We start from the raw sequence: 14532 nt of genomic DNA, 5'->3' as shown, positions 1-14532 counted from the left end.
TATTTAGGATAACATCCATATAAGAAGATACGGTAATTTTTGAGGACGGATACCAGCATGGGAGCTTGCTTGATGTACAAGTTTGGAAATTCTGGTTACGCTTCTGTGTGGCATGAAGATGCCCTTCTAAAGCTGATCTGCTTCCTCCTCTAGTCCTGCAAAACGGCAAATGGAAAACTATGGAGTGCGGTATTCTACGTTCTTGTCGAAGTCTTCCCAACTCCTCAGCGCAAGTATTTTGGATAAAGCCGTAAATAATGGTGGGACAAATGCCTAAAATCGAGCCCATACCTCTACTATGCCTCACTCTGAGGCACGTTCATTATTTTGAGTCTTAAAAAAAGTCCGTGTACCACATTTTGCCTATGTCTTTCATATTATGAGTGGTAGTGTCCAACATTTTAAGGATGGAAGGCTTGAGAGCTAAGTTCAGGGACAATGGTAAATAGTATCATTATAAACAGCAAGATGGCAGAATAACACATTTTGCATTGGCATGCCTTTTATAGAGGATGTAAAGTCTGCCTCAAGGAATTTGCAAGAAAACCACAGATTTTATTAGGAACATACCAAACTATGAGACAAAAATCTGGACAGTCGAAAGGTATATAAACATTAGTTTAAGACAAATACATAATCGGAGCCATGCCGGTGCAACCTCCTCCCGGTCTAAATTCTAATCCCCAAACCCCTCCCTGAGCCCCAATTAACTTCGTCTCGCGATCCCGCGCGCGCTCTTCTACCCTGCTGTCCCTGTCTCGCTCCACTAGACTTGCAAACTTTCAGGCTTTAACAAAGACTCTAAAACTGCCTTTAGATTTTCGTAAGGGAAGTCTGCGGTTTGTGGCGTGTCTGCAGATATTATCTACCTGTAACATGTAAACGCAATCTCCTCATCCCCCAGTTCGGTTTGTGCACCGCTCTTGAGTTATACCGACACTTCACAAGGATCTCAGAGGCATTTCCGTTCATTAGCTATTATTAACAGGAATTCTGCAGAGCTTGTGCTTTCGGTTAAAATGTGGCAGTATAAGCCGATATGCAGGATGTGTGCTAGTTTATTACTGATCTTACTAGTGTGCTTTACTCCCTTGCAATCGGTTCCTGCAAGTACAAGGACTTTATTAAGGAGAGCACTACATCTAAGAGTGGCAGATAAGTACGATGTAAGATGTTGTTTTAGCTACCGTTAATAGTAATATTAATTGTGATGAGATGAACTTTACTTAGAATGAGTGAGGTTTTTAATACAAACCATCTTCCGAATCATTTGCAATGCATGATAATGACTGTGTATCTCTGTCTGCAGTACTTTCTTCTTCGTATGGCAAGTTTTAATGAAACTGTGTCGACTTTTGCAGTGACGCTAACTTAATTCAGAATAGGATATGCCAGAACTGTGGAGAACACTCATTCAGAATGGGAAATGTAAGAGCTGATGTTATAAAGAAACTAACAGGAATTTGTGCTACTTATTGGGAGACAAAGATCTAACTAACTTCCTATATAAATATAATGTATAGGAAAAGACAATGGTTGCAGCAGAATAACGCGAAAAATGTTAACTGTTTGTAGCCCAGCAAACATCTGGCTAATTCTCCAGACTTTGCTTCCGCTGCATAAGGTGTCTGTATAATTCTGGTTAAAAGGTTTATGTGAAGTACACTCTGACCGCATCTGGTCCTTACTTGATTTCGCTACATCCATGAAAGTGTTACGTGTTGCCAGAGAATGTCCTTGCTTGGCTTCATTGGTATCATTATTACACCATCTTTACCACACTCTTTGCATGTTAATTGCAGTGATTAGGGGCTCACATGAAGTGTACAACTCCCAATTTCTTTGCCTAGGAATCACCAGCAAGAACAAAAACAAGAAGGGACAAAGTCCCACAACGACGGATACTTTTTAAATATTCTCTCTGATTCATTTTGAACGTTAATAGATCAACGCGTTTTGCATCTATGTGCTTTTTCTTATGAAGACCAAGAAATATAAAACTGTAATGTCTAGCACTGTTCCTCACTGATTTATCATATACCTTGTTTGCTGAGGATCTACCCACATTGTTTTTCCATGATAACAACAGTAACCACTCTTAGTTACTGTTCCTTTTACAAGATGTTTCAGTATATGCATTATTCTCTACAGGAGTATGCACTTCTGGTTTCCTGGTGTTTCTGCAGTAGTCTTAATTCCCAGTTTTATGACTCTGCTAAATACATATATAGCTGAAAGAGTCAAGTATGAATTGTTGCATATATGCCAGCAATGTTTATAGAAGTTTGACCAATGATAGCCTATAACATCCTATTTTTCCTCATACCAGTAAATTATTTTGTTTTATAGGTTCATAGGTTCATACTAGGCTATCTGCCCTAGGGCATTTATAAGCCTAGCAAGAATGTGTTTGGCTTTCGCCACCCATTTTAAATTTATTTTGCTATGCCCTTTTTCGAGGTTAGTATACTGTGCCTCTGTCTAACAGTGACACAGAAGTGATAGCCGGGGTAAACCTACGATCTCCCATCCACTCATCAAGATTCCTCTTGAAGAGAGTCAATGAGGGACTCTGCCTAACCTGGACTGGGATTTTATTCCAGAGTGAAGGGAGCCTCTGGTTTATGAATCTGTTCCTCCAGCATGTCCTGTTTATTTCAGTGCTGAGGTTCAAGTCTCTCGAGCGCGTAGCACGATGGGATTTGGATTTTCTGAGGTGCAGCATGTCCATTAATTTCGGGTTGGACATGGCTTTATACGTCAGGCACAGATCGCCTCTGAACAGGCGGTATGCCACTGAGTAGAGCTGGAGTTTCTTTAACCGGGCAGCATATGGCATCTGTTTGAGCCCTTTGATCCTCTTGGTGAGGTACTTTTGGGGTCTTTCCAGTTGCTGCAGGTGTCTGGTAAGGTACATCCCAAAAGGGGCATTGTACTCAATTATGGGCCTGATGAGGGATGAGTAAAGAGGCACGATGACCTCCCCTGATCTAGATGTGAATCCCTTCATGATTAGGTGGGCTATATAAAATGTTTTTCTAACCACTTTGGCCACGTGGTTGTCAAATGAGAGATTGCTATCAACTTGGGTCCCTAGGTCCCTAATTACTTCTACTGTACTTAATGGATTACCACCTATGTTGTAATTTGTGGGCACTTTGTTTTTGCCAAAGGGGATGACTATACACTTTTTGGCATTTAGCTTGAGGCCATGGCTCTGGCACCAGTTGTCTGTTTCTATGAGGCCCTTTTGGAGGATGCTTGTGTCGGCTGGAGAGTCGATTATGGTGCCCAGTTTGCAGTCATCTGCGAACTTGGTCAGCCACAGTCCTTCCGTGTTGGCCTGTACCTCCAAGAAATATATACCGAACAAGAGAGGTCCCAGGACTGAGCCTTGTGGGACACCACTTGTAACTGGTTTGGAGTCTGACATGGCTCCAGCAATTCTAACCATGTGGGTTCTGCCCTTGAGCCAGTTTGCAATCCATCTAGTGACATAGGGGTTTATATTTAAGCTGGTGAGTTTATCTATAATGCCCCAGTGGGGTATTATAGCGAAGGCTTTTGTGAGGTCCAGGTAGGCTATGTGGACCACCTTCCCCTCGTCAATGGCCTTGGTGACTGTTTCAAAGAAATCAACCAGGTTTAAGAGGCAGGATCTGCCCTTAACAAAGCCGAACTGGGTAGGATCCAGTGTCTGTAGGTCCCCAATATCTTTATTTATGAGGACAATGATGATCCTTTCCGTAGCTTTGCAGACCAAGCTAGTCAGGCTTATGGGGCAATAGTTTCCAGGATCCGTTGAGGCACCACCTTTATGGAGAGGGACCACTGTTGCTGTACGCCACTCTTTGGGCACATATCCTGTAGTAAGGCTGGTTTAGGTTTAGGTTTTATTTCTTATATTTACGTCAGTGTGTCTACTAACAGCAGAAAATTCATCAGAACTCTTGTGTGGGTATAGCTGGTGTATATACATGTACCATCAACAATGTTAAATGCCAGAACTGACCACACAGAATTGTAATTTTGGACATTTTTTAAATTTGCTAATCGTCAACTATTAGGAGCACACCTGTTTTAGGATGATCTAAAGGCATTGTCTGGTTAAGTGACTTGCTTAGAGTTGCACAGTAAGCAAATGGGATCCTGAGGGAGTTGAACTCTGGATTACTGGATTACAAGATCTAGTTCATTAGCAGCTCATAGCTTTAATCCTGCATGTTTAGGTTCATAGGTAGGTACTAGGCTATCTGCCCGTGGGCATTTGTAAGCCTAGCCAGAGTGTGTCGGCTTTCGCCACCCCATTGACTAATTAACTGAGCCTCTGTCAAGCAGAGCCAATGAAGTGATCCCAGGGGTGTATTTTCTGTTACCCATCCACTCGTCAAGGCTTCTCTTGAAGAGTGTTAGTGAGGGGCTCTGCCTAATGTAGTTAGGAATTTTATTCCAAAGCAAGGGGAGTCTCTGTGACAGGAGTCTATCCCTCCAGCATGTTCTATTTATTGTTGTGGCGAGGTTTGGCTCACTAGAGCGTGTGGGTCGCAGTGACTTGTATTTCTTTAGGTGGAGCATGTCCATCAATTCTGAGTTGGACATGGTTTTGTAAGTCAGGCAGAAATCACCTCTGAGTAAGTGATATGCCACTGAGTATAGCCGGAGTTTTTTCAGTCGGGCTGCATAGGACATATGTTTGAGGCCAGTGATCCTCTTGGTGAGGTGCTTTTGTGGTTTTTCAAGCTGTTGGAAGTGTCTTGTGAGGTTCATCCCAAATGGGGCATTGTACTCTATGATGGGTCTGATGAGTGGCGAGTAGAGGGGCACTATAACCTCTTTATTTGTAGATGTGAACCCCTTAGTAATTAGATGGGCCACATAGAAGGATTTCCTAACTACTTTGGCAATATGATTGTCAAAGGAGAGATTACTATCTATTGGATCCCCAGATCTCTTATTACCTCTTCTGTATTAAGGGGGCTGCTGCCTATGTGGTAATTCGTGGGTGTTTTGTTTTTCCCAAACGGGATGACTATGCATTTTTTGGCATTTAGCTTGAGGCCATGACTTTGACACCAGGCGTCTGTCTCAGTAAGGCCTTTTTGGAGGATGTCCATGTCAGCCGGAGAGTCAGTTATGGCTCCCAGTTTGCAGTCATCGGCGAACTTGGTTAGCCATAGTCCCCTGTGTTTGCCTGTACGTCTGAGAAATATATGCCGAACAGTAGGGGTCCCAGAACTGAGCCTTGCGGGACACCACTTGTGACTGGTTTAGAGTCAGACCTGGAGCCCACTATTCTTACCATGTGAGTTGTGTTTGTAAGCCAGTTGGCAACCCATCTTGTGATGTAGGGGTTTATGTTCAGGCTGGTGAGTTTTTCTATAATACCCTAGTGAGGAATGGTGTTGAACGCCTTGGCGAGATCAAGGTAGGCTGTGTGAACCACCTTTCCCTCGTCTTTGGCCTTGGTAACTGTCTCGAAGAAGTTAACCAGGTTTAGTAGGCATGATCTGCCCTTAACAAAGCCAAACTAGGTCAGGTCAAGTGTTTGGAGGTTCCCAATGTCTTTGTTAATGAGTTCCATGATGATGCGCTCCATAGCCTTGCAGACCAGGCTAGTCAGGCTTATGTGGCGATAGTTACCAGGGTCAGTTGTGGCCCCTCCTTTGTGAAGCGGAATAACCATTGCTGTGCGCCATTCTATGTGCACATAGCCTCTGGAGAGGCTGAGGTTGAACAGCATGTTTAGGTGGGGGGTTAGTTCGTTCTGTAGTTCGTACAAGATGCAGCCTGGGACACCATCTGGCCCCTTTGGTGCTGTGTTTTTGGCTTTTGAAAGGGCTGTTTTCACCTGTGCTTCTGTGATTTCTGGGACACTACACTTTTCCGGTATTGTTGTGGGCCCTTTTGAAGGTGAGAGGGAGGTGAAGTTTGCACTGAATCTGTCTGCCAGTATGTTGGCGATATCAGTAGTTCAGTATATTTTGTGCTATTTTGCACTATCTCAGAGCATATCTGCAAGTTGCCACTTAGATGCTTGACATAGCTAAAGAAGACTTTGTGCTTATCTTTCGAATCCTTGGCTATTTTTCTTTCGATGTTAGCCTTGGATGATTTTATGAGGGACCTTAATTTCTTACTGATACTGATCAGGGATGTCTTTCCTTCTTGGGATTTGCTTTTTTTCTTAACCAGTTTCCTCCTTTTGTTGTATAACCTGTTTATGGCAGGGGTCCACCAGACTGGTTTCCTTCTCTTAGGGGAGTAAGTCTTGGTATTGCTAGGGATGGGCATGATCCATGCATCCTTGTAGGTGCTCGTTGAGTGCAATTGTAAAGGATTCTGCATCTTGGGCAGTGTTATCCTTTAGCGTGGGGGCTATGAAACTTACCACCTCTGCCTTAAGTAAGGTGAAGTTTGCTTTAGAAAAGTTTTTCACTGTGGTTTCCTTGGTTGGGGGTGGTGGGGGGTGTGGACATCCAGGGTGATTAGTTTATGGTCTGATCTAACCAGTGATGGGTTGACCTCCTGTATGGAGCACCTGTCACCCATATTGGTGATGACCAGGTCCAATATGTTGTGGCCTCTGGTAGGGGAGTTTACCAGCTGATCCAGGGCATTTGAGTTGATAAATTCCAGGAAGCGCTGAGCCTGGGAGTTTGTACTCAAGTAGTTTTCCCAGTTAATGGTAGAGTAATTGAAATCTCCCAAGATCAGGGTGTTCGGTAGGACCTTCATGTTTTCTGGTGTCTCCAGAAAGGTGGAGTGGTGGTCCTGGGTCATGGAGGGTGATCTGTAGCAGGTCACAATTTGCATTGCAGATTTGCCCAATGTTAGTTGCACATGGATGATCTCAGAGGTATCATGCTGCATCACTAACCTGGAGGTGTGGGTATCCTTGATGAATATGGATACACCCCCTCCGTTTGTGTTTTGGTCCATGTTCTGTGGCCAAAATGTATGTTATGAGTTGTAGCCCATTAGTGCTAAAGTGCTCTCTGGAGCCTTGAACCAGGTTTCAGTTACTGCACAGATGTCGACATTCTCCATACTTAGGAGTGCTTCGAGCACATGCATTTTGAGATTTAAACTCCTGGTGTTGAGTAGCATAACCCTCATTTTTTTACTTGTGCTGTTTACGGAGGTGGGTTTGAATTTTGAGCCTTGCCTAAAAAAGGCACTATGGGGGTAGCAAGAGCCTTGGCCAGTTTTCGAAAGCCAAGGGGTGACAGGTGCAAGCCATCTCTTGCGAAGCAACGCGGCTTGTCGAGCATGTTATCCCAGGCTGACAGACACTGGATCCCCTGTGAATGACACCAGAAGCTTAGCCAATTGTTGAAACTGATCATTTTTTTCTTTATACTGAGGTATCATTCTTGGTGAGGGCAGGATGCTACTCAGGGTCATACCCACTTGGGTTACATGATCAGAGAGCTCTTCCATGTCTCTTTTCATGTAGTCCAGGGAGATATGGCTCAGGTCATTCACAATAACACAAACAATGACAGAGTCATATTTGTACTTGTTCTGGAGTGACCTGAGTGCTTGCGTTATGTGGCGGATTTTGGCTGCCGACAGGCAGCTAACAGTAACCTTCTCCTTGCCCAGCCTAGTGAGTGGGGCATCAGTGTGCCTGACTATTGAGTCACCTATTACTAGTGTGTTAGGTATGTTATTTTGCCTTAAGGGCTGTGATTGTGCAGCACATTGATTTTGTGTTTTATGTGTTGTCTGGTTTGTAATGGGAGGTGCAGGTTTTGTGGGTGTCTGCTTTGGAGCTCTCTGATGTTTTTGCAGGATTTTATTTAGAGCCTCTGGGTATGATTTTGTGTATTTATGTGTATCTTTTGCCAGTGCTGGTTTAGTAGGTCTTTGTGAGGCTAGAGGTGTGGTGCAAGTGTTAACCTTCTCATCATGACTGTCTGTTCCAGTCTTGGGTGGAGATACCTTAGCCTCCAGTTTGTCTGTATAATTGCATCTCTCACATATGTTAGTGTTTTGTGGTAGGAGGAGAGGGTTGTCTGTGTACATGAGGCAGTTGTAACATTGCCTCAGGATACCCAGATACACCAGCTGGACTGGAAAGTACACCTGAAGTTGCCCTTTGGTTATGCCTGAATAGTATGGTGAGCTGCTTAGTCGCTTGGTTGGTGAGGGGTGGATAAAGAGCCTTGCCCTGCTGGTCAGTCACTGTTAGATCTTAGTAAGACAAAACTTGAAACTGCATAACATTTGCTTTATTGCATTGTGAAGGTCTCTTACCCAAGAAGGGTGTAAATAAATTGCTGAATTAATTCTTTATCTTTTGCTAGAGTTGTTCACTCCTACCACATATCAGTAAGGTAGATAGTCACTGTTTGCATACCTTATTGACTGATGGACGCTGATTATGACCTTAGAGTTATAACACAGTCATAAACAAAGCTTTGTGCTTAACCAGTTAGTATAGAGCACTCAGCTATATTGTCTGAGTTTTATTTACATGATTAAAAAATCTGAGAATCATTTTTAGCCAAAGCCAGAAATTATACATTTTTAATGCGATAGACTTATTACCATCTAGCAAAGTCAGAAAAACACTTACACTTAGAAATCTATATTGCCAAGTTATGGATGTAGACTATGCACAACTGAGGGACTTGAACACTGAGTGTGTAGCATTATTTGAAATAGTGTGGGATGTTATCACAGTTATTTACAGAAAACTCAAGTGAATAAAATAAAGCAATACTTTTTCATTCAACAATATTTCTTAACATTAGATAAATGTAAGAGTAAAAGGCCATGGAGTCGTATATTCCTACGTCTGCACTGACAAATTACAAAGTGTGGGTGCATTAAATAACAGCAACTTTGTACTGATGTTATTTGCATACAAAATGGCAAAGGTGAATAAAATATTGAAACAGAAGTTTGTATGGAATGAACATGAAAGGGTGAATGAACTATCAGTTAAGGAAAAGCTGGAGCATAGAGGTGATAAAGCAGTGAGATACGAACTTTTAGGATATAATGCTTGCACCCTCAGTTAATGAAAAAGTTTTGAGAAGAGACAATTTTTAGTCTGGTCAAAAATGTAATGCAAGAGAATGTATTACTCAAGCTTTTCTTAATTCAAATAACACAAATGAATGCAGTTAAGAATAACTATCATCCATCACATAATGAATTATATCAATTGTTCTCATTGAGATGTCTGCATAAGACCGTAGGAAATACAAGGTAACTGAGTGTTTTGATCATTTGCACCTTATCAGTATACACCCTTAGATCTTACCTCCTATTTTTTTGAAGAGGGCCAGGTATGTCAAGCTAGAAGTGAATTTATGAATACTCATTCAATCATCCTTTCCAGTCTGAAGGAAGATAATATAGCACTGTGCTTAATTTGTAGTGGATTTGTATTCCAGTGGTGGGGAAGTTACTGTGTAATGAAACTATTTCTCCATCATGCTTTATTTATTTGCTAACCCCTGTTTCTGGTATTTCTAGGACTGCTTGATTTGTGCAGATATAAAAAAATCGAAGACCACAGAGTTCCAAATTGCATGGAAGTCAGGGCATAGACCTCCTCTCGGGAGTCTGTAAGGTCATGAATAAAGGGATATTGCTTCCATGTTCTTCTGGTAGCATAGTGTTTTTAAGCCAGTGATCATCTTAGGAACTTCTGGGGTTCTTCTAGTTCTTTAACATAAGTAGTGAGGTACACCCTATAGGGGCATTATATTCAATTTTGACCTAATCAATGCTAAATATAAGAGTACAACAACCTACTTAGATTTGGATGGTATTTCTTTGAAAATTAGCTATGCTGAGTAGGACATTCTGTCTACTATCATTACATGATGATCAAAGAGAGGAGGAGTTATCAACTCAAGTTCCAAGGTCTTGACATTCTCATTTTGGAGTGAGGTATGGCCTATGTTGCGAAGAGGGGTTATCTATCAAATGTGACAATACTGCACTTTTTAGTATTTAATTTGAGCCAATTTTTAGTACAATATGTATCTACCAGTTTAAGTTCTTTCTGAAGGGTTTGCATATGATGGGAACTTGACAGTGACTCCCAGTTTACAGTTATCTGTAAACCTGGTTAGCCAGAGGAACTGTTTTATGGTCAGGAGATCAGAAAAGTAAATGCTGAACAAGAGAGGTCCAAGGAGTGAGCCCTGCCAGGCATGATTGGTCACCTACATACTGTCTGATGAGGCATCCGCTGTCCTCATTGTGTGGGTTATGTCTTTTAGCCAATTCACTATCCATCTTACCACATGGGGCTCTGTTTGCTATGTGTTAAGCTTACTAACTGTGCTAGCATGGGATGTAGTATCACATGATTAGCAAGGAGACTTAAAGGTATGCCATGTGATTAGCATGAGTACTGTCAACAGCCTGTGTCATCCTTTTGAAGAAGTTAACCAGATTCACTAGACAGGATTTAGCCTTGCAAAACCAAAATGTTGCAAGTCTAGCCTGATAAGAAATTCATCAAGTCAGTTATATTTATTTATTTTTTATTTTATTTAACATTTGTTGACTGGGAAAGTCCGACTAGGTTCCACAGATCCTGTTTTCAGCGGAGGCCCGGGGAGAAATGCTCCAGTTATGTGTTCCATAGCTTTGCAAATAAAAAGTATCAAGCTGATGGGAAAATAATTCTGAGTTTACTGGGAGGGGGCCACATCACTATTGTGCGCCAGATTTCAAGGACAAAGCCTTGACTAAACTTAGGTTAGATAGTTTGAGTGGATTTGCAAGGGCTTGTGTAGTACTGTTTATTAAACTGCCAGGTATAGTATCAGGTTCCATAGATGAAGGAGTTATAGTCTTGGGGAACACTTTTAGAAAATGTTATTTAGTGGTGATATGAGATTCAGAGATAGCCGAGCTTTGGATAGTCGTCTGGGGTAAAATTCGCACTGAATTTGTTTGCTAGTATGTTGGCAGTGTCTGCTGGATCAGAGCAGGTGTGCCATTATGAATGAGTTCATAGCACTGTTGGGTGTTATTTCTTAGCTTCCTAATGTAGCTTAAGACAGACGTGTAACTGCCTTTAGCTTCACATGCTAACCAAAACTCATGGGCTGCTTTAGTAAGTCTAATAATATTTTTCAAGTTTTCAGTCAATTTTCTTATGTTATCCATGATATGAGAGTCTCTGTTTTGCTGTATACATTAACAATTTTGTTTACCTTTTAATGTAGAGTATATTTATTTCAGTTGACTAACAGGGTGGTGGTGGTTTGTCTTTTAAATTTACTATCATATTTAGATCTAGTTGAGACTGCCAGTTCTGTACATTTATCTAGTACTGAAGCCTAAAATGAATGGCATCTGTTGTCAGCCAAATACATAGTTCTAAGTAATGGTACTATACACAGTAGGCGTTTACTGCAGCAGTTGATGATCAACAGGTGTTTCAGAAGCACAGTAACATTTTCCTGGGACTGACCTGTGCAAGAGTTATTGAAAGGGCTCTTAGAATATGTGCAAGTGAGAGACAATATCTGGAGAACCTCCATTTATGTATCAAGAATAGGTTAAAACTTTCAGGTATATGGAGATGGTTCCTCTACGTTTGTCAAACGACCATTTGTTCAAAAATTTTGAAGTTCTGTTTTGTTGAGATAGGTGAGTGGGGTTGAAGGGGGTGAGAGTGTTTACACATGTGTTTCTTAGTAAGGTTTATGATCGGGATAGGTGAGGGACAGGTGTATGCTTGTGTGAGAGTTCATATATTTTAGGGTTAGGTTAGGGGATGCAGCCACAGTGGTGCAGCAATTAACGTTACTGCCTCAAGTAAGAGGTTCTCGCATTTAATTCTCGGCTGGAGTGCCTTCTGTGTGCAGTCTGCATGTCTTCCCCGCGGTCGAGTGACATTAAAGACATGCAGGTAGGTGCGTGCATGAATAAGTGTGCCTTCTGTGAAGATTGGGCGTCGGGCTGGCAACTCGGCACAGTAAAAATCCACTGCCAATCATTAGCGGACCGGAGTTCCGCTGTGGCGACTCCTAACCAGGAAAAGCCAAAAGAAAGACGAGGGTTAGGTTAGGGGATAGATGTAGTGTTGTTAGTGTGTGTTTGTGCATGTGAGTGTATCTTGTGGCAGTATTACAGAAATTTTTTTTAAGGTAAGGGTTAGGGTCGGGGGAAAGGGCAGCATTAGGGTTAGCACCCATTACTAAGGTAGTGCAGAGGGGCATATGTTCAAACATTTGTTATCAGTGTTTTGAGATTGACATTAAGAACATTCCATCTTAAAGAATATAACCACAGAGACAGTTTGCTTTGTTTAGGAAGGTACAGCAGTGTTCTCCTATCCTAGACAAAGACAATTTTATAAAACTGTAGATAAAACCTTTTAGCTATACAGAGCTGCCCATTGAGCATGATGTTACAGAGAACATTATCTACTCTTAGTAAAATTGCTCCTTCTGGAAGTCTCCCTTACTCTTTAAGTGACCATCTCCCCATATTTGCTGTAAGAAGACAACATCCATCCAAAAACATCATCACTGCAATGTGGCTCGTAGCCTTAAATTTCAAAAATGACACCTTTTTCCTATACCTCATTCAGTACAACTCGACGATGCTAAAATACTTATCTCTTGATGGTGCTGCATCCCACTTTATATTCCTAAGTATACTAAATTAACTAGTCCCCCTCAGAAAAAAAAAGTCAAATTCTGTCCCTTGGCTGACTGGAAGTACCAAACATGTTATGAAACTTTGAGATGCTGTCTTGAAAACTTGGACAACAAACAAAACGCAAACTAACCATCAGAAATTCAAAGAACTCAGAAGCAGAACTGCATATCTAATTAAATATGACAAAAAAACTACTATGTGAACCTCAAAAGTAATAATCACAATAACCACAAAATATTCTGGTCTTCCATAAATCAGCTGCTAAACCCTGGATGCTGAACTCAACCTTCACCAAAAATCAATTCAAACAAACCTACAAGCATCGCCAGTGCATTTAACTCCAACTTTATTAGTTCATGTTCTTCCTTACTTAGTAACTACAACCAAAACGATACCCAGAGCAAATTCCCACCTTCTAAAATGTCCACACTTCCTGTCCCTTCTGTCACAATTAAAAAACTTTTGCTTAAACTTAAACATGCCTCTGTATCACCTGAAAAGCTACCAGGTAAATATCTAAAACGTGTAGCAGAGGCCATAGCCTACCCTGTCTTTGTACTGATTAACCAGTCTGTCAGTGAATCCTTTGTACCACTCCTGTGGAAAAATTACTACGTTTTCCACATCCATAAAGGTGGTCAATCAACTGAGCTCACTAATTATAGATTCATCGCCATTCTCTCCTGTCTGTTTAAGATAACCTGAAAAGTGCATTCTGTCCTAATTACTTCAATATGTCACCCAAAAAACACTTCTGTTTCTCTCACAGCATGGTTCTCACCTCCACAGCTCTACTTAGCTGTATTAATACAATCAACACAAACAGAGATGAAGACAGCCTAGTAACAGCCGTCTTTCTTGATCTCTTTAAAGCTTTCAACAATGTCTCCCACACTATTCTCTTAGAAAGACTGTCCAACCTAGGCCTTGATAATGTCTCCCTGTCTTGGTTTTCCAGCTACCTTGCTAATTGCCTGCAGGCAGTGAAATGGTGGACTGACATCTCACAGTTTCTCCCCATATCAGTTAGAGTCACACAGGGATCCATACATCGCCCTATCCTTTTCATAATCTTTGTTAATAGCCTTGCCCTGACAAACAAGAATGCCACCCTGGTACAGTATTCAAATGATTTTGACTGCCTGTAATAGCTGAATCGGGAATCTTTCTCCTCAGTAGAAAATTGACTGAACTGCAACCAGCTAGTCTTCAACCCCAGCAAATCAAAATTATTTCTCTCCAAAACACTTTGCAATAAAAATGTCTTCTCTCCTCTAACACCACCAAAATATAAATTGTCAGTAATACAAAACTACTAGGAGTTCATATAGATTAAGCCTTGTCCACATCATGTACATAGGTTTTCGCTGAGTTTTTTTTTAATCACTGTCTATAGAGTCAAACTCTGCCTAGTGCAGCTAGATCTCCTATCACTGCAGCCCCCCCATCCACCCTCCTCTGTGCTGCACCATTATTTGTTAACATCTAACAAAGTTATTTAAGCAAGCTAGAACAGTGCTACAATCAAGTCACAAAATTTCACTGTCTAGCACTTAGACACCTCCAGTGCCTCAAACTACCACACCATCTCTTGTACTCTCAACTCCTTACGTCCATAAGCTACTAATATGAACCAAATGACCGTCCATCCCTAACAGCCTTAATACAATCTTACCACACAGCTAGGACTCTGTGCTCTTCTGACAAAGCCTTACTACTTATATTCAAACGTAATAACTCAGCTGGTTGCTCCCTGTACTCTCACATAGTGTTCAAAACCTGGAACTTCCTCTCCATAACAGTTAAAGACCCAACACTAAAGTCTTTCAAGCTTCCACTAAAAACACACCTTCTCAAAGCAAATGCCCTCCACCTGATTTGTTTCTT

The 14532-nt window shown here is 41.5% G+C and overlaps 1 protein-coding gene across 1 annotated transcript in view; it reads left to right on the top strand.

Annotated features, from left to right (window-relative positions):
* Positions 1-705: 705 nt before the first annotated feature.
* Positions 706-14532, top strand: part of WFDC1 (WAP four-disulfide core domain 1) — a 387006-nt gene continuing 373179 nt past the window's right edge. Inside the window, exon 1 of the mRNA XM_044081474.1 lies at positions 706-1166. Coding sequence (XP_043937409.1) covers positions 1020-1166 — 147 coding nt within the window. The 5' untranslated portion in view covers positions 706-1019. The remainder of the gene's footprint in view (positions 1167-14532) is intronic.

The sequence above is a fragment of the Protopterus annectens genome, chromosome 8.part0, assembly GCF_019279795.1.
Source record: "Protopterus annectens isolate FY-2018-M chromosome 8.part0, PAN1.0, whole genome shotgun sequence".
Taxonomy (NCBI): Eukaryota; Metazoa; Chordata; order Ceratodontiformes; family Protopteridae; genus Protopterus; species Protopterus annectens.
Note: the sequence above shows the minus strand (reverse complement) of the source record. Positions and strands in the feature narration are given on the sequence as shown.